The sequence below is a fragment of the Haliotis asinina genome, chromosome 4 (genome assembly GCF_037392515.1).
Source record: "Haliotis asinina isolate JCU_RB_2024 chromosome 4, JCU_Hal_asi_v2, whole genome shotgun sequence".
Classification (NCBI taxonomy): Eukaryota; Metazoa; Mollusca; class Gastropoda; order Lepetellida; family Haliotidae; genus Haliotis; species Haliotis asinina.
The window spans coordinates 80,156,018-80,177,143 of record NC_090283.1 but is presented as its reverse complement, the minus strand read 5'-3'; the positions used below and the strand labels follow the sequence as shown (position 1 = coordinate 80,177,143).

The window sequence follows — 21,126 nt, the reverse complement described above, 5'->3', positions numbered from 1 at the left end:
ACATGCTGATGGCCACTTACAGGATGGTCCTCACGTGCCTGCAGTGACGCGCACTTTGAGAAATGAGTAAGGCTGTCATAGATGCTGAAATGTCTCTCAAAACACGATGTTTCGGTTGTCTCGAATATCGGGTAACTGGAATTTTCTGATTACCACGACTTCGACAGAACGAGACTCGACTGTATAAAAGTGTAATTCAAACACTTAGTAAAGAATGTCTTCATCATTTGAGTGCTGTAGCGTCCCTCCTCCAATCCGCAAAAAGTTCATTACTGGTATATTCAAACAGCCCAAACCGTTGTGAGCATCTCTGTCAGTGCATCAGTAGCACGGGATACTTCGGATTCTTGCTCAATTCATTCATTTTGTCAGACTGGTCGTGGATAGTGGGTTGTTTGGGTTTTGATTCCTTCCTTGATAGTTGTTGATATTTCTAATCTGTTAATACGATTGACCCATTTATCCATACGCACAGATCTTGCAGTGTCTCCAGTATGGAGTATGGTAGAGTAAGTGAGTAAGGTTTTACGCCGCTTTTACCAATATTCCAGCAATATGACGGCGGGGGGACACCAGACATGGGCTTCACACAGCGTATCCATATGGGGAATAGAACAGGGTCTCGGTGTGACGAGCGAAGGCTTTGGCCATTAGGCTACCCCACCGCCCAGGACTATGGTAGAGGAAAATACTGCGACTGTGAGAAGCATGAGACAAACGTTCATTCAACATCGTTTATCCTACACAGACCTATACGAATGGCCTGACACAAAAAGGTCTCTGTTGTCACGTCCTGGGTATTGTGTCTGCAGTTAGGACGAGTTCGTACCTACGTCTCTGCCCGCTTTAGTTAACATTGCTGTGGAATGTTCACGGGTCCAGGGTATATATTACAACACAACCGAAGATGCCACCCGCCATATTGATCTGGTTGTATATACTCAAGTCTTGACTACTGTACATTCCCTGTGTAGTATTTTGTTATATAGTTAGTTAGCATATATATATATATATATATAATTTTTATTCATACAGTCTTTCCACTTTTAGTTTTTCCGTTATTCATCATTACCCATAAGAATCAAGAATACAGCATTACAGACAGATGGGTTCACTTGTTGATTTACACACACCGAGTCAGGAGGCTGAGTGGGTTTGATCGCCGACTGTTCTGGCAAGTAGGAGCCTGACTCTGATAGTGTTGGCTCGAATCCAGGATGGGACGCAATCTAAAAATAGAATCTGTATTGTACAGAGGAGCTATAATCCCAAACAATACTTATGTTACATATGACAATTTTCAAGATGATATTGTGTATGTGTCAGTGTATTATTGCTGTAACACCACGCATGGTGGATAGCTACAATCAGTGTATCACATTGTGAACACTGCTAACATTGTTGAATGTCCATTACCAGCTGTTACATTTGTTACTTTGTTTCATATTTCCTAGAAAAACATTTCAAGCATTGCATCACTTTAACATCGCGTGTCATTGTATCTGGAGCTGTGATAAATATGGCTTGTTCAAAACTGATTGTTTCAAACAGCGACCTTATGCTTCTGTTGACACAAACATGACTGAAGCAACGACTAATCCGAATAAACGAGTAGGGGAATGTTTATTTAAAACTATTCGATACCTATGAATTACACCGGCATTTAAAGGTACTGAATCAAAGCCGAGCATCTTGCGCTGAGTGCATAATAATGGATCTCACACAGACCCAAGATGGCGGACGCGGTATGTTCAAAAGAATCACTACAAATCTGGATGAATGCTGCTTTGAAAATAATTCCACTCGTATAGTTCTTGCGTGCATACGACAGCATGACTGTTTGTATTAGTCGGGACTAATGTCGGTTGTGTAGCTGCAACCCAGTGAGCTACAATATGGCTCCTCCATTCGTGTATAGACACCATCTTTGTTATACACCCTTAATGCCGACACATCCTGGTTCCCGGGCCCTCGTTAATATTCAGAATAGGATGAATGCCGACATATATCTATATGAAACATGCATTGAGTGAGCTAACACAGTACCGCTGCCATTATGTCATGGTGTATGATGAAGATTAACATCTGCTGTTTCCGGAGCTAGTTTTACTATACGCATGCAGTTACCTACAATACAAGAACCTAACAGCAATTCGTGATCAGTTCAATTCTTGTTTGCCTCTCCGAAATATATTCTGTTGTGTTTCCGCCTTGTTTAAAACACTGACAGGCGTATTGATAAAATACAGAATTACATTAACGGAGACAAAATTTGCTATTTCTTAGAGAATATTAAAAACTGAACAAGAGGTGTATGGCATTCAAACTTTAATAGTAAATATTTGTACCTACCATGTCTCGCATATTTCACTCACTCATAAAGATTCATCAGTGAGCATACGGAGACCGTCATCTTCCGTTCTCCGTATGGTCCAGAATGACTTTCTACATAGGAAACCGTCTCAGAATCTTCCGGTTTAAAACCTTCATATTTTTGTTTCAAAGACATTTTCCTTACACAACGTGTGACTGTTTATTCGGATTGGTGTGGGCTATATTACATCAGAAGCAGCCTTATGAAGTCTCAGTGCTAACATCGCTGAGATCCAGTGACGAAACAATAAGTGTATTGACTGGTGTGCTAATCTCATAAAAATGACGAGACTCGTGTCTTGTTTAAAATGAGCATGTATTGATACTATTAACTAAACAAAGGTACCACAAATAAAACGGCTTAGAAAACATTGTTGTTCGAGTGGTTTGTACCATCACTAGAATTTGTATCGTCTCTCAGATGGTTTACGGTTCTGTCAGTATGCCAGATCCATGTTTACAACCGGGGTTTGTTCGTTTGTCGTTTGAGCATTGGCACCAGAAATGGCCTTGACACATGGTATCTATGTAGGGAATTGATGACTCGTTAACCAGAATTCTGGATGTGAATTTATCTGGCTTTATGTCAGTAAGAATTGCGGCTATATATTCTACAATTTCACACCCAGAATTCGCCCATAATCGAGAGTGGGTGTTTGACAACTTTGAGCGCGTTACACCCCTTTCCTTCTTTATGCGGATATCAGTGTAGGCTTGTTGGACCCAGGACGTGTTGTTTTCATCAACACAAGCCCCTGTTGGGTGGGGCATAACTTAGTAATACTGTCCAGCACCATTTTGGATATAGGGTGGGGTATTAGTTAGCTGCACTGTCCATTACCATTATTGGAGATAGGGTGGGGTATTATTTAGTTGCAGTGTACATTACCATTATTGGACATAGGGTGGGGTACTAGTTAGTTGCAGTGTACATTACCATTATTGGACATGGGGTGGGGTATTATTTAGTTGCACTGTCCATTACCATTATTGGAGATAGGGTGGGGTATTATTTAGTTGCAGTGTACATTACCATTATTGGACATGGGGTGGGGTATTATTTAGTTGCAGTGTACATTACCATTATTGGACATGGGGTGGGGTATTAGCTGCACTGTCCATTACCATTATTGGAGATAGGGTGGGGTATTAGCTGCACTGTCCATTACCATTATTGGAGACAGGGTGGGGTATTATTTAGTTGCAGTGTACATTACCATTATTGGACATGGGGTGGGGTATTAGTTAGCTGCAGTGTACATTACCATTATTGGACATGGGGTGGGGTATTATTTAGTTGCAGTGTACATTACCATTATTGGAGATAGGGTGGGGTATTAGCTGCACTGTCCATTACCATTATTGGAGATAGGGTGGGGTATTATTTAGCTGCACTGTCCATTACCATTATTGGAGATAGGGTGGGGTATTATTTAGCTGCACTGTCTATTACCATTATTGGACATGGGGTGGGGTATTATTTAGTTGCAGTGTACATTACCATTATTGGACATGGGGTGGGGTATTAGTTAGTTGCAGTGTACATTACCATTATTGGACATGGGGTGGGGTATTAGCTGCACTGTCCATTACCATTATTGGAGATAGGGTGGGGTATTAGCTGCACTGTCCATTACCATTATTGGAGATAGGGTGGGGTATTAGCTGCACTGTCCATTACCATTATTGGAGATAGGGTGGGGTATTAGTTAGCTGCACTGTCCATTACCATCATTGGACATGGGGTGGGGTATTAGTTAGCTGCACTGTCCATTACCATTATTGGACATGGGGTGGGGTATTATTTAGTTGCAGTGTACATTACCATTATTGGAGATAGGGTGGGGTATTAGCTGCACTGTCCATTACCATTATTGGAGATAGGGTGGGGTATTAGTTAGTTGCAGTGTACATTACCATTATTGGACATGGGGTGGGGTATTATTTAGTTGCAGTGTACATTACCATTATTGGAGATAGGGTGGGGTATTAGCTGCACTGTCCATTACCATTATTGGAGATAGGGTGGGGTATTATTTAGCTGCACTGTCCATTACCATTATTGGACATGGGGTGGGGTATTATTTAGTTGCAGTGTACATTACCATTATTGGAGATAGGGTGGGGTATTAGCTGCACTGTCCGTTACCATTATTGGAGATAGGGTGGGGTATTATTTAGCTGCACTGTCCATTACCATTATTGGAGATAGTGTGGGGTATTATTTAGTTGCAGTGTACATTACCATTATTGGAGATAGGGTGGGGTATTAGCTGCACTGTCCATTACCATTATTGGAGATAGGGTGGGGTATTATTTAGTTGCAGTGTACATTACCATCATTGGACATGGGGTGGGGTATTAGTTAGTTGCAGTGTACATTACCATTATTGGACATGGGGTGGGGTATTAGCTGCACTGTCCATTACCATTATTGGACATGGGGTGGGGTATTAGCTGCACTGTCCATTACCATTATTGGAGATAGGGTGGGGCATTATTTAGCTGCACTGTCCATTACCATTATTGGAGATAGGGTGGGGTATTAGCTGCACTGTCCTTTACCATTATTGGAGATAGGGTGGGGTATTATTTAGTTGCACTGTCTATTACCATTATTGGACATGGGGTGGGGTATTATTTAGTTGCAGTGTACATTACCATTATTGGAGATAGGGTGGGGTATTAGCTGCACTGTCCATTACCATTATTGGAGATAGGGTGGGGTATTATTTAGCTGCACTGTCCTTTACCATTATTGGAGATAGGGTGGGGTATTAGCTGCACTGTCCATTACCATTATTGGACATGGGGTGGGGTATTAGCTGCACTGTCCATTACCATTATTGGAGATAGGGTGGGGTATTATTTAGCTGCACTGTCCATTACCATTATTGGAGATAGGGTGGGGTATTAGCTGCACTGTCCATTACCATTATTGGACATGGGGTGGGGTATTAGCTGCACTGTCCATTACCATTATTGGAGATAGGGTGGGGTATCAGTTAGTTGCAGTGTACATTACCATTATTGGACATGGGGTGGGGTATTATTTACTTCTACTGTATCCCAGCAGTGCAGGGTTTTTAAGATTTTTCTAATGCCTGGATGGTATAGTGACTGATCCAATTTCATTCTATTTCTGTGGTTTTATCTCCATATTTAATCATATCATGTAAAATATGACGTCTACAGGCACATACCGGTACCAATCCATTTGTTTTGTATACTAGTAAGTCTGACAGATTGCAAAGCTTTAGGTATATTGAGGGTTGGCACAAATTTTATACCAAACATTGTGTACGCCTGGCCTTTTTATAATGGTACCTACAACACTGGTCTAATTACCTGATAATACAATCACACATTTTATTTATTTGAATCTGTAAACTAACTAACAACAACCACGTTGCCACTGCTAGGAAAATCGGAACATTTTCCCAGGTACATAGGTATATTCAGTTTTTAACCTACCTACACAGAAATAATTTTACATATATTTCCTGCGCATTTTGTTTTAATTAATTTGTTGCAGCATTTGGCAGAATCTTTATGACAGACAACATGCACTAGGTCGCGCATTGGGTGTGTGTGTGTGTGAAATATGATCGGCAATCTATACAATGTCTATTACAGCCATGTCATCAAAATACAAATACAACACTAAACTTATTAGGATTAAAACAAAATTTAAAGACGTACACTGATGTTATTTTTCAGTCCTAACAGTTTTTACCACTGGACAAAGATTAAACTTATATCATAATAATGAAGTAAAAATTACTTGATCTGTGTGGATGAGTCTGTGCTTAATATACTATATATAGCTAGTGCTATCCACTGACCATGCGGGTGGCGCACCAGACGTCACGAACCAGTCAGGAATTCTGGGATATCACACAGGGACTCACAGAAGACAAACAATAAAAAAAGCAACAAGCAGTTCACCGAAATTGTTCGGTATCAATGCCCGTCTAATTACCTACTCCACTGTCTCACAACTGAGAGTCTCACAAATGGGGGCACACTGTTGCGCACTGTCCCAGTGAGCACTGCCAAGATACTGACACAGTTCTCCTACACATCTACGTACATCAAACAAGGCGAAACCTTTCCTAATTTTTGTTTCGACTTTACACAACTGTCGTAAAATGTTTTACAAAGCATCTTGTAAGACCTGAGCTGAGGGCATATTTATTTCAATCACTTACAAAGTGATATTTTCATACTCAAGTCCAGAGCGGATCAACTATAACTGCATGGCATAATGACAATAAATGGGATCTTAAAAACCACATAAATGTTGACTTCTGATTGGCTGAGATTTCTCCCAAAGTATTCAATGTACGACGAACATAAAGGGTACAAGTTGTATCTGAGTTGGCAAATTGCTGATATTAAATTTGCCATACATGGCTATTCTGTACATCAACTTGATGGCGCTGCTGCCATTCTGATGACTGTGACCAAATTTGTTTCTCAATGATATAGATCTAGGACAACTCTGGATATTTCTTCTGTAAGCTGCAATACAAGACTAATTGTGGTATTCTTCCATTATATGTGGAAACTACCATACAAACCATCCATATATCAGATATATCTACAATGTAATTTGGTTTGTTAAATTCTACATCAAGCATTGGGCTGTACCCATCGAATGGAAACCATCCCATGCATCCTTGTGATAGCAGAAAATAAAATGCATCTAAAACGACATTATCCTTGGCAACAATCTACATTGAACAAGTTACATATTTAGGTTGTCAACGGGATGGTAGCCCAGCGGATGTTATCACAATCATAGAGATGAGTTACAGAGAGGTCGAATGTCAATCACGATGGGTCACACGTTTTGACTGGCCACATCTTAATGTTATCTGTTTCTGAATAAGTTGTTTTCAATAATGAATTCATCCTGCCATCAAACAGCCCGAACACCCCACCTGCAACAACAACAGTAAAATATGAGAGTGAGTGAGTCAGTGACTGAGTGAGTAAGTGAGTGAGCTGGGTTTGATGTCATCTACAAATGTGAAGACAAAAGTAACCTATCTCCCACATTTGCCTTTGTGAAGAAACACGACTCAGTCCCCCGTAAATTTACCTGTGTGAAGTAACAAGATCCTGTCCTTGAATCTACCTGTTTGAGGAAACAAGATCTGATCCTCCTTAAATCTACCTGTGTCTGTATGAAGTAACAATACCTTATCCCTCTTATAATTACCTGTATGAAGCAACCACCTGTCTCTCTTTAATGTACCTGTATGATATAACATGACGGTGTCCCCCTTGAATCTACCTGCATTAAGAAAAAAGACCTGATCCCCCTTAAATCTTCCTTGATGATGTAACATGACCGTGTTCCCCTTATACTTTCCTGAAAGAAGTAACAATACCCTGTCCCCATTACAATTACCTGTATAATGAAACAAGATCCTGTTCCTCTTAAATTTACCTGTATGAAGAAACAAGATCCTGTCCCCCTTGAAGCGACCTGGGTTGGAGGAGAGTTCCTGCACCATGCCGAAGGCTGCCTTCCCCGTGTATGTGGGGTCCAGCAGGATGCCAGACTGAATGCTCACATCAGTGATAAAACCTATGGATAATTAAAGTCATTTACCAATGTCTGACCCCATACATCTCCCAAACACCACATGTTGCAGATGATGCTACTTATTTACAAGGGAATATGATCTGTTTGACTGGCATTGGTTATCTATGAAGTGCCTTACTTTCTTACAAGGCAGCATTTCACTATAGGTAGACTAAATGATATAAAATGAGAGGTACAGTGAACACCCACTCAGCTCTTCATCAGCTGAGATGGAATAGCCTTTCCCTTTGTAGCCTGTCACAATGTCCACTATGTCCCGAGCGTTCACGTGGGGGAGGCCAACGTCCTCCAGGGTCTCCTGAATGTGATTGTAGAAGTACACATCATCCTCACACACCACGAACCCATGACATCTACAGATAGAAATACACGTCATCATCACACACCATGAATACATGACATCTACAGGTAGAAATACACGTCATCGTCACACACCATCAACACATGACATCTACAGGTAGAAATACACATCATCGTCACACACCATCAACACATGACATCTACAGGTAGAAATACACATCATCGTCACACACCATCAACACATGACATCTACAGGTAGAAATACACATCATCGTCACACACCATCAACACATGACAGCTACAGGTAGAAATACACATCATCGTCACACACCATCAACACATGACATCTACAGGTAGAAATAACAGAAATCATTGTAAACAAGCTGTACCATGAGCATCAAGCTTTGCGATAACAAAACCATTAACATTTAATCAAGGGATAGAAATGTATTATTGATTCAGAGGAAATCATACTTTGGAGGCAGACATCAATTTCCAGTGTCTCTCTTACCTGAGTGTGCTACCTGTCAGGTAGTTAGCTATACTCAGTCCAGCAGCAGTGCCTCCACTGCCACACGTAAACACGATATCATCGAAATTCTCCAGCACCCCCTGAATGAAATAATATGCAAAAAAGTTCATGTTGCAAAGTGCTGGGCAGGAAAAGTAGGGGATGGGAGGCTTAACTGTGTTTTCATAAAGCACAATCTCCAATATAACATGCTGCACTGGAATATTTTCTAAATGGCAGTGTGTTTTCATAAAGCATAGTCTCCAATATAACGTGTTACACTGGACTATTTTCTAAATGGCAGTGTGTATTCATAGAGCATAGTCTCCAATATAACGTGCTGCACTGGACTACTTTCTAAATGGCACTGTGTTTTCATAAAGCATAGTCTCCAATACAACATGCTGCACTGGACTATTTTCTAAATGGCACTGTGTTTTCATAAAGCATAGTCTCCAATATAACATGCTGCACTTGACTATTTTCTAAATGGCACTGTGTTTTCATAAAGCATAGTCTCCAATATAACGTGTTACACTGGACTATTTTCTAAATGGCACTGTGTATTCATAGAGCATAGTCTCCAATATAACGTGCTGCACTGGTCTACTTTCTAAATGGCACTGTGTTTTCATAAAGCATGGTTTCCAATATAACGTGCTACACTGGACTATTTTCTAAACGGCAGTGTCTATTCATAGAGCATAGTCTCCAATATACCGTGCTACACTGGACCATTTTCTAAATGGCAGTGTGTATTCATAGAGCATGGTCTCCAATATAACGTGCTACACTGGACCATTTTGTAAATGGCAGTGTGTATTCATAGAGCATAGTCTCCAATATACCGTGCTACACTGGACCATTTTGTAAATGGCAGTGTGTATTCATAGAGCATAGTCTCCAATATAACATGCTACACTGGACCATTTTGTAAATGGCAGTGTGTATTCATAGAGCATAGTCTCCAATATACCGTGCTACACTGGACCATTTTGTAAATGGCAGTGTGTATTCATAGAGCATAGTCTCCAATATACCGTGCTACACTGGACCATTTTCTAAATGGCAGTGTGTATTCATAGAGCATGGTCTCCAATATAACGTGCTACACTGGACCATTTTGTAAATGGCAGTGTGTATTCATAGAGCATAGTCTCCAATATAACGTGCTACACTGGACCATTTTGTAAATGGCAGTGTGTATTCATAGAGCATAGTCTCCAATATAACATGCTACACAGGACCATTTTGTAAATGGCACTGTGTATTCACAACAAACACATTCTCTACGGAGAAGAGGAAACGTGTTGTTCTTATTCAAAACAGAAATAATGAGAATATTTAAAATAATTATTCCCCCGTTTAATGTTTCTATCAATGTGGAAATATTCCTTAAAATAATATCAAAACCTTAGTCTTTTATCTTCTAGCCAACTCAATACAGAGTAACATTTTGCTCTGAAAATCGGGCAGTCTCCCAAAATTGATCACTCTCATCGCCTTAAAGTGTTAGACCTATGGAGTAAACCCTAACGGGGTGAGACAGTACCTGTGTCTGAAGTTCCTGGAACACAGAGATGTAACCAAACAGCCCCTCTTTGTTGGAACCCCCGACAGGTATGAGGTAAGTAGACTCTCCAGTCTGTTGTCTGAAATACACATGCATGAAGGTCTATCTCTGATAATAAAATAATATTCGCTAGTTTCTGTACATACATACCACACCCCTCTGTACATGTGTGCCCCTCCCCTCTGTACGTGTGTCCCTCCCTATCCTCTGTACATGTGTGCCCCTCCCCTCTGTACATGTGTCGCTATCCTCTGTACATGTGTGCCCCATCACTTCTGTACATGTTCCCAAATCCCTCTTTACACATGTGTCCCTATCCTTTGTCCATGTGTGCCCCAATTTCTCTGTAAATGTGTGCCCCAACCCCTCTGTACATGTGTGCCTCTCCCCTTTGTACATGTGTGATGCAATCTATCCATAAATGTGTGCCCCAACCCCTCTGTACATGTGTGCCCCAATTTCTCTGTACGCGTGTGTCCCTATCCTCGGTACATGTGGTACTCCCTCTGTACATAATAATATTATGTGCCCCAACCCATCTGTACATGTGTGCTCATTTCCTCTGTATAAATGTGCCCCAACCCCTCTGTACATACGTGCCCATTTCCTCTGTACATATGTGCCCCAACCCCTTTGTACATGTGTACCCTACCCTGTCAGTATATGTGCTCTATCGCATCTGTACAACTCACTTTATGATCTCTGCCAATCTCTCCTGTCTGGGCCTCATTTCAGTGATGTATGGTGAGGGCCTGGGCACAATGTACATGCGTGCCCCACACATACGGTTCAGCAACACGTTCCCATCACAACCAATATCTGATGGTGACTGCAAATATTACTTTTATTCACCACAATGACATAATGCAGGGTCAGGATACTATCTCACCAAAACAATATGACAAAACCTCAATGGCTCTGTGTTGAGATAACCACATGCATAAAACATGGAAATAAAATGATTGATCGTCAGAACCAAACACAGTAATTGAAGGACAGAATTTATCTTCATGCCTCTCTAAACAATATTTCACACATTTGCACTTAGGATTGGAATCAAACCCAAGCATTTAGCAGGAAAAGTGAACACTTTAACTACTGGGGTGCCTCACTGCCCCTCAGAGCATTGCTAATGACAACACCAAACAGCAAACTCATGATAAACACATCTGTAAACATAACTGAAAACATATCTGTCTTAGACTTGTATAAACAACAAGGACTTTGGTTCAAAAGGCCCATGTTCAGCATGGTGACCATTACAATGCAGCCAGGGGAGGTCACTCTCACTGGCATGATTCAACAATGATGCTATATTGCTACAACTCTTTATGATAATAGTGAGCCTCTGTTGGGTGATGTACATTTCACCACGATACTGAGCTGCATTCAGGAAGACTCAAAGGTTATACTGTGGCATTGGTGTGAAGAAGTAGATGTGGTACAAGACCAAGTTGTCGCGCTGCAACAGCCACTGCCCTACAGTGATTGGACTGAATCCCACCAACGGTGCACACATGCTTGCATCCCTGATCAATGGCGTCCGCAAAGAGGAACTCCAGTTTCCGGACCTGAAACAGCATTTGAAGACACCACAAGGCCATAAAATGTGTGCCTCTGTAAGATGTGCATGTGTGTAGATATAACAGCTGCTATTCTGACCAAGTTCATAGCCTTTGAGGCACCACACTGCAGTGTAACATAGATACCCTGTCAACCATTCCATGCCATCCTTATCGAAGTATATAATAACAAGTATATGATAACAAGTATATAATAGCAAATAAATGATAACAAGTATATGATAAGAAGTATATGATAACAAGTATATAATAACAAGTAAATGATAACAAGTATATAATAACAAGTATATAATAACAAGTATATGAAAACAAGTTCTCATTTACAGAGTGACATTTCGATGTAAATAAGTACACCATTATCAAGATAACACTGACTACAACCATGTATTGAGACAATGTGACAAAACCCAGATTAACAACAACATGCAATTTCAAAACCAGGTGGAACATAAGAGCATGAGGCCCGAACAACAAATAGCACTGAGCAGGAAGCCAAATAGTTTGAGAGATCAAGGGCTGAAAACAGTGAAAAACAAAAATTTCAATGTATGGTCCCTTTGAGTTTGACATAACTGTACTTGTATGTATAAAGATGTTGATCTCAAATGCTGACCTTATTCCCTGACAGAGTACCTCCAGTCATGTCGTCCCGCTTGATGTGGACCCTGAAACCTTCTGGAGCACCTGGAATATGCCACTTGTGAATCGGAGTGTTTGGTTGTGCCAGCTGAAAAATGCACAAACTGTTACCATGGATACAATATAAAATGCATAACAATCTGTGGACATATATTCTGTTTTGACCAAGTCATTTTCCTCCTTGCTCCCATGGTTCTGTTTTTCACATTCAACAAATTCATTAAATATCACAAAACAGAGATTTTCATGTGGACTCCACATGAACTTAGCAGGAAAACTGAGTGAGTGAGTGAGTTCAGTTTTATGCCACACTCAACAATATTCCCGCTATACGACTTAGGTCTGTAAATAATCGAGTCCAGATGATCCACTGACCAACACAATGAACATCGACTTGTACATTTGGAACCAATGAAAGGTGTCAACCAAGTCAGCAATCTTGACCACAATATTAGTTGCCTGTTACAACAAGCATAGTCGCTTTTTGTGGCAAGCATGGGTTGCTGAAGACCTTTTGTACCCGGGATCTGCATGGGTTGGCAAATTGCAAAAACACAAATTTTGTTGCAGACTGCATTTTGTAAATGGTCTTATTTACATAGCTTACATGAATAAACTTGGAACTGTTTAATCCACATTGGGAATTATTTATATTATTTTGGTTATAAATGTGCTAGACATCAGACTTTCAGCAGGTCCTGATAAATGCATGTCATGAATAGATATACACATGATAACTTAGTACTGTTTTTAAGCCATAATCAACCAAAACACACTTCAAAGAAAGAAGGTCTTTAGCATACTTGTAAACTCTCAGTTCTGGTATTCATGTAATATTTAATGGCACTGCTTCATGTTTAGAGTGACAAATTTTATCTGTGTACCAAGGGAGTAATTATTAATTCTGAGTGAGACAAAGACTATTTGAGTTGGCAGACAAAGAGGTGATTAAAACACTTGAACCAGATTTACTGGACTGCCAGTTTTGAAGGATGATATATGATAATGTATTTTACCTGCACTCGAAACTTTGGTATAAATTTCAATTCTTTTGCCCATGATGGGGGGTTGTAAGGCTCAAGATATGTTGTCATCTTCTGTACCCCTTTGATAAATGATCCGGGAAGATTCAACCGTCAATGTCTAGAAACAATGTTGACATGTCCGTATCTTCAACACGACTGTTGCACTTGATCTCATTCTCCCAGTCTACGTAGACTGACCTACATACAGACACTAGATAAATACATTGAAGGTAGCAAGTATAATATCAACTTATCAGGTCAGTTTTTTACTACCCTAGTACAGGGATACTCTACAACAGGGATAGGTCACTCGCTTGCTTTCTTTACCATTTGTACAAATTAGCATGTGCCTTGTCATGCACACAGTGACTTGGCTCGTTCCCAGTGCAACTTCAGTTGTGTTTAACTCATTAAGCCCGAGAGCCACTTCACTGCTCAACACCTGGAACCTCGTGCTGATTGCCTGACTGGCTGTTGTGAGACTAATTAGGGCTATTCACGCCTTATATCCCTGGCAGGTTTCGGAGATTACAGAAAACTGTCTCGTCATACGAGCAAGTCCTGGTTGTTTAATTGTTTAATTGCATTGTAAAGGCATATGTTGAAAGAAAGCAGGAGTGAATACATGTCATATATATAACGTTTTACATAATTATATTACACTTTCTCTTGTACACGTTTGGTGGCGTGTGTATTTTCTTAACACATGTTTGTATTCTTTGTATGTAAGACATACTTAAACAACTTGTCCCTCTCATATCATTGTGTGAGGTTAAACTGTTCAAAACATCTATGTCAACGGCAGTAAAGAAGAATTTACGCACATGCCTAATAATCTTGGTGTATGTGTATTTTCTTAACACGTGTTTGTATTCTTTGTATGAAAGACATAATTAAACATATTGTCCCTCTCATACCATTATGTGAGGTTAACTTGTTCAAAACATCTATGCCAATGGCAGTAAAGAAGAATTTACGCACATGCCTAATAATCTTCTATGAAAGAAGCACTTTCTCTGATACGTTGCTAGTATATACTGAATATCTTAAGGTAAGTACTAATACGCTAATGTGTGACTTACATGGAACAGATTCACAGTTTGTCACTTTGGTTCATCTACATTTAACGCAGAAAATATACGTTACCACACGAACATACATATATGCATATTGTATAATGCTATTCCTTGCACATACATAAGGCAAAGGGTCATGGGATGGACGTCATCAAAGTTCCCGAATAGGACGTTTTGTATCTCAACTGTTCAATATAGTGGCTGATTTGTTATCTATGACCAGTCGTATCATGAGATACCTGTCACAGAGGAAATGACAGGTGATGGGGCGTGGGCTAAATTTCTGAAGAGCACGTTCGGTCACTAGACAGCTTGGATACAGATTGACTATTTGTTTGATCGTTGACCAATCGATATGCTAGATTTCAGTTTTATCAACTCTCGCTATCATGAAAAGTTTGTGTATCGTGAACATACATAATCATAAGGATGCCTGAAATGTACACGTAGAACTAACAAGCACTTTGACGAGTTTATTTTTCTTTAAAGCGCTCAAAACACTACAATCCAATTATTTTTACCCCGGATAACCCAATCCAACCATTGAGTAGAAATAGTATTTATTTGCATATACATTTTGCGCACACCACTTGTTCATCAAACATAATGGTTTGCTCAACATTTCAATATAATCTGCACATTGTTACAAATAAATATCATAATTCAAGTACATGTATTATAGAATAAAAATAAGTTACATGATACCGATTTATTGTGATGTATACGCTTGCAGTTGAATCTCCCCAAATATGTATGAAGATGGGCATACTTATATTTGTTTTGAAAGCAAACGAATTTCAGAAGAGTGAAAATGGACTCCACAAAATGAATGAATGAATGATTTAATTTAGAAGAAGGTTTTGTAGCCTTGTCAACGTTAATTCAATCAATGTGCAAACATAGTATCTTAGTACTCACTCCCAATGATGAGTAACAAACACTTACCTCCTGTAACAACATCTCATAATCCCCTTTCTCTCAGACATGTGTTCATTTGCCAGTATAACCCCCCAGCATTGCAAGCAATTGTTATCAAAACATATTAATAGTTCTTCTGATTAACACAGAAATGATCTTTGATCATTGCTGCTAAATTGATTGAAATAATAGGTACAATACGAATTTAAAATTTAAAACCCCCAATACGCGGCTCTCGCTGAATGGGAGGTGCTTTTTATCACCCCCAATACGCGGCTCTCGCTGAATAAGAGGTGCTTTTTGAAACCTCCAATACGCGGCTCTCGCTGTGAGGAGTTAATTAATTTGCCCCACATACGCGTCTCTCGGCCTTAATGAGTTAACCAGGGAGACTCTACAGAGTATATACGTTGTAGATTGTCCCTGGTTTAACAGAACTTCAGTCAGTTTGTTGTATCAGTCGGAATTTTACAATGAATGAATGAATGAATTATAGTAAGAATTAAGAGCAAGAATTATGTGAATGAATCAACGAAATAAAGAAAAAGAATAAAAGAAATAATTACATGAAGGAATGAATGAAAGAATAAATGATACACTGCGGCCTTCCCTCCCAAAATATGTTAAAGAACGCAAAGGTATCGCGAGAACACGTGTGTTAACATCAGCTGTCCTTTAAAAAAATCTACTTTGAAACATTTTGGTTTACATTAATAATTAATTCAGATATCTTATTGCATGTGGGGAATGTAAAGGACATTAACAAGATGTTAACTGAAACTGTCACACTGCCCTCAAAAATAAAGTGTAAAACTCTCACAAAGTGTCCTAGAACACCTTTCCAATTTTGTTAAATATTAAGATCAACAAGAAAAAAAGAAGTTATGGAACTATAACCCTCAAGCATCAGCGGCGAATCAGATAAGATCGGCAATATGTTATATTTCTCACACACCTCAAATACACCTTAACATTCTTTTTAAGATTATGAAACTATCACTATTACTTGCAAACACATTTCACCTGATAGTATATTCCCCTCATATGAATTAAAGGTGTATGTGAAAGATGTTTTTGAGGAAGTAACTAGGAATACTCAAACAACGGCGTATAGCATTTCAATGCCAAAATGTCATATTTTTCACACACCTCAATTACACCCTAACAATTTTTAAGTCATAAAACTGTCACTATTACTTGCAGATACCTTTCAACTAAAGGTATGTTCTCCTTCTAAAACTTTCACTAATTTGTGAAAGAAGTTTTCATCGGTACAATTTATAGTCTATCTTCGCGGTGAATCGAGAATAGAAGCGAGTGAGCTCTAACTTACCGACTTGAAACTTTACTACAAATCTACTGTCCTAATACGGGCACTAATACCAATTATTTGACTTAAACTGAAGTGACAAGATAACCTATCTTCTACATGTTGGATTTCAGTTGTTAAAACACACAACGAACTTATCAGCTGTTGAAAGAAAACCGGGCTCAATCTGAAATACTACGCTGCCACCATATTGACTACACTGGTTACGTAACGACCCGAGACATACGTTCAGCGGCTTTTCGAAGAGTTTCTTCTCCCTTTCTATATAGGCTCCCTGCCTAGCAGAACCGACCTGTTTATGTAAATTAAATATAATGAATACAGTGGGTATTCAATTTGCTTAAATGTTTGATAACTATATCTGGCAGGTACTTGTTCACAAGAAGGAAAAGAAATTCATCCACTCGCCAACACTGATTTTGTCACAGTTGAACTTACAGCTGTAACTTGTCACTGCTAAATATTATGTTATTACAATGCTTAGCATCCATCAGTCAAGCGTCCCAGACAGTGTTAACAAGATATTTTAAGCGGTCTTCCATGGAACGACGTTGGTGAGAATAACCTTCCCTTGGTTATTTACATATTTCTTCTACAACAACGGAATGTGAGTATTTTTTAGGCCAAATGTATTCTTTCCTTTCATAATTTAAGTTTTCTAGTAAATAATTAGTATATCCATTGAACCTTTATGTTCTTAAGGGTTATGACATTGTTGTGTTCTTGGAAAGTAAATGTCAAGATTTAAAAATATTTACAGTCAGTAAATTCGCTCCACATTTGTCGGTACACTTTTAACAATGATCCACAACATTAAACTGGTTCCACAGCTCGTACGCGATGAACAGCTTAAACTGGTTTCGCTATAGGTACGCGGTGCAAGAATACCGATTGCTGTAGCCAATACCCTAGTCTTTTTCTAGAATGGAGGCACGATATAGGTTTGCCGAGAGCTGCGATGCGGTCCTATACATGTCAACATGTCAGCTCGCTATCGCTGAAACACGAAGTTTACGGGTAACATGCCCATTAATATATAAACGTATGATTATAAAAACATGACAGTTACGTGTATGTGTAGGGAAACTATCTGGGAGTAGATCGGTATCGACTTTTCAGTCAAAAACCCACGGGAAGCATATTTAAAATACGAGGGGTAATCGGCCGCTAGAATCTGAATAGGATTTATGAAGGTGGTGTTTTCGGCCACGAATAAACCTCGAAATGTTCATATGCAGTATTTTGAAAGAACTCTGTGACGATCGAACCATCACTCCCCAGATGTATTCATAGCTGACCGCAACAGAGAAAAAAACTGACACACAAAACCCCCACAAACAAAGTATATAAATTCGGTACAGTATAAAGTTTCCCGTGAAGAACATTGGCCTCCAGTAACAGTGTGCGAATTAGCCACTGGCCCGCCAGCCCGCAGCTACCAACATTCCACTCGGGCGAGTGACGGAGTAAATCTCCACAGTCCCAGCCCCGACTGGCTGGTGATTTGTCATGGAATTCTTTTGTAAATATATAACATTTCTTAGACTTGTTAAGTTCTAACACACTTTTAAATCATGCAAGATTATGACCTGATTAAAATTTATGAATGCCTTATCTGGGTTCACATTTGGGACTAGTAAATCATTTTGTTGGCTGGTAACATTAAGGCATAGCTAATACACGACCCTATTGTAATGACGTAACTGCATTATGTGATGTTTATGCCGTTTTAATGGAAAAAGAGAACGACATGATTTATGGCGTTTTCCTTCATCATCAGCTGTTGAGAGGAGAATATCGAAATCTGTATGATTTGACACTACGTCAAACTCGTCCTTGAAGGGATGCTGTGTCAAAAGTCAGTTCACAAATTCAGTATCGTGTGTTTGTGTGTGTGTTTGTGTGTGCGTGTGTGTGCACCATTTACGTTGATGCAACGACGGCTTGACAACGCTGATGCCACAATGCGATCGAAGAAAGTTTGAGAATGTTGTTCCGTGTCTGAACTATCGCTTGTCCTAATTCTGCTGACGTCGATAGCTGATTCGGGGCTTGACGTAGACGTCCACCCTTTTCATCCCAAGCATGTTCGACAAACCAAATTGTGGGCACTGAACAACGCACGAGTCAGTATACCGTTCACCTCACCGCCTGTATACCCCTGCCCTGTCTCAAGAGCTGTCCATATGTCCATCAGTGAACAAAACACCATCCCAATCTTGTCTCCTGTACAATAGATGCTGTAAAATTGATATTCAGTGAAGTGATCGCGGGAGTACAGTGAACGCATAATTCAGTGATCGAAATTTGGAATATGCAGTGATCTGAAATTCCTGCACATCCTTTCATAAAACTTATAGAAAATATTAAATAGGTAGATGTAACAAAGTATATCTTCGATCAATTTCTGATTGAGCATGAATGAGTGGGTAAAGTTTGGATACTGCCCTTATATGGATGACTTTTCTGCAGTGGTGAAGCACTGTGTGCAGATTTGCAAATAAAGACAACGACCATAACGCTTAAATAAAAAAAAGGCAATAATCCATATTTATCAAGTGTACGCGCACGACATTGTATATCAAGCCAACTTGAAGGTAAAACAAGGGCAATAATCCATATTCACCACGCATACACGCATGACATTGTATATCAAGCCAACTTGAAGGTAAAACAAAGGCAATAATCCATATTCACCACGCCCACACGCATGACATTGTATATCAAGCCAACTTGAAGGTAAAACAAAGGCAATAATCCATATTCACCACGCCTACACGCACGACATTGTATATCAAGCCAACTTGAAGGTAAAACAAGGGCAATAATCCATATTCACCACGCCTACACGCACGACATTGTATATCAAGCCAACTTGAAGGTAAAACAAAGGCAATAATCCATATTCACCACGCCCACACGCATGACATTGTATATCAAGCCAACTTGAAGGTAAAACAAAGGCAATAATCCATATTCACCACGCCTACACGCACGACATTGTATATCAAGCCAACTTGAAGGTAAAACAAGGGCAATAATCCATATTCACCACGCATACACGCATGACATTGTATATCAAGCCAACTTGAAGGCAAAACAAAGGCAATAATCCATATTCACCACGCATACACGCATGACATTGTATATCAAGCCAACTTGAAGGTAAAACAAAGGCAATAATCCATATTCACCACGCCTACACGCACGACATTGTATATCAAGCCAACTTGAAGGTAAAACAAGGGCAATAATCCATATTCACCACGCATACACGCATGACATTGTATATCAAGCCAACTTGAAGGTAAAACAAAGGCAATAATCCATATTCACCACGCCCACACGCATGACATTGTAAATCAAGCCAACTTGAAGGTAAAACAAAGCCAGTAATCCATATTCACCACGCCTATACGCATGACATTGTATATCAAGCCAACTTGAAGGTAAAACAAAGGCAGTAATCCATATTCACCACGCCCACACGCATGACATTGTATATCAAGCCAACTTGAAGGTAAAACAAAGGCAATAATCCATATTCACCACGCCTACACGCATGACATTGTATATCAAGCCAACTTGAAGGTAAAACAAAGGCAGTAATCCATATTCACCACGCCTATACGCATGACATTGTATATCAAGCCAACTTGAAGGTGAAACAAAGGCAGTAATCCATATTCACCACGCCCACACGCATGACATTGTATATCAAGCCAACTTGAAGGTAAAACAAAGGCAATAATCCATATTCACCACGCCTACACGCACGACATTGTATATCAAGCCAACTTGAAGGTAAAACAAAGGCAATAACCCATATTCACCACGCCCACACGCATGACACTGTATATCAAGCCAACTTGAAGGTAAAACAAAGGCAATAATCCATATTCACCACGCCCACACGCATGACATTGTATATCAAGCCAACTTGAAGGTAAAACAAGGGCAATAATCCATATTCACCACGCCTACACGCACGACATTGTATATCAAGCCAACTTGAAGGTAAAACAAGGGCAATAATCCATATTCACCACGCCCACACGCATGACATTGTATATCAAGCCAACTTGAAGGTAAAACAAGGGCAATAATCCATATTCACCACGCCTACACGCACGACATTGTATATCAAGCCAACTTGAAGGTAAAACAAGGGCAATAATCCA

At 39.7% G+C, this 21,126-nt stretch overlaps 1 protein-coding gene across 2 annotated transcripts; it reads right to left on the bottom strand.

Annotated features, from left to right (window-relative positions):
* Positions 1 to 6,555: 6,555 nt before the first annotated feature.
* Positions 6,556 to 17,445, bottom strand: LOC137281960 (uncharacterized). Of its 2 annotated transcripts, XM_067813698.1 has the most exons (10): positions 17,384 to 17,445; positions 13,613 to 13,819; positions 12,571 to 12,684; positions 11,787 to 11,945; positions 11,067 to 11,203; positions 10,354 to 10,453; positions 8,802 to 8,902; positions 8,180 to 8,343; positions 7,832 to 7,972; positions 6,556 to 7,319 (listed from the first exon to the last, which is right to left on the bottom strand). In XM_067813698.1, the coding sequence occupies exons 2-10, from the start codon at positions 13,688 to 13,690 to the stop codon at positions 7,210 to 7,212; spliced, it is 1,104 nt and encodes a 367-aa protein (XP_067669799.1). In that variant the 5' UTR covers positions 13,691 to 13,819; positions 17,384 to 17,445; the 3' UTR covers positions 6,556 to 7,209. The 2 variants fall into 2 exon arrangements, with proteins under 2 accessions (XP_067669799.1, XP_067669800.1); XM_067813699.1 differs by lacking the exon at positions 13,613 to 13,819 and having other exon boundaries at positions 7,093 to 7,319.
* Between the last annotated feature and the right edge of the window lie 3,681 nt (positions 17,446 to 21,126).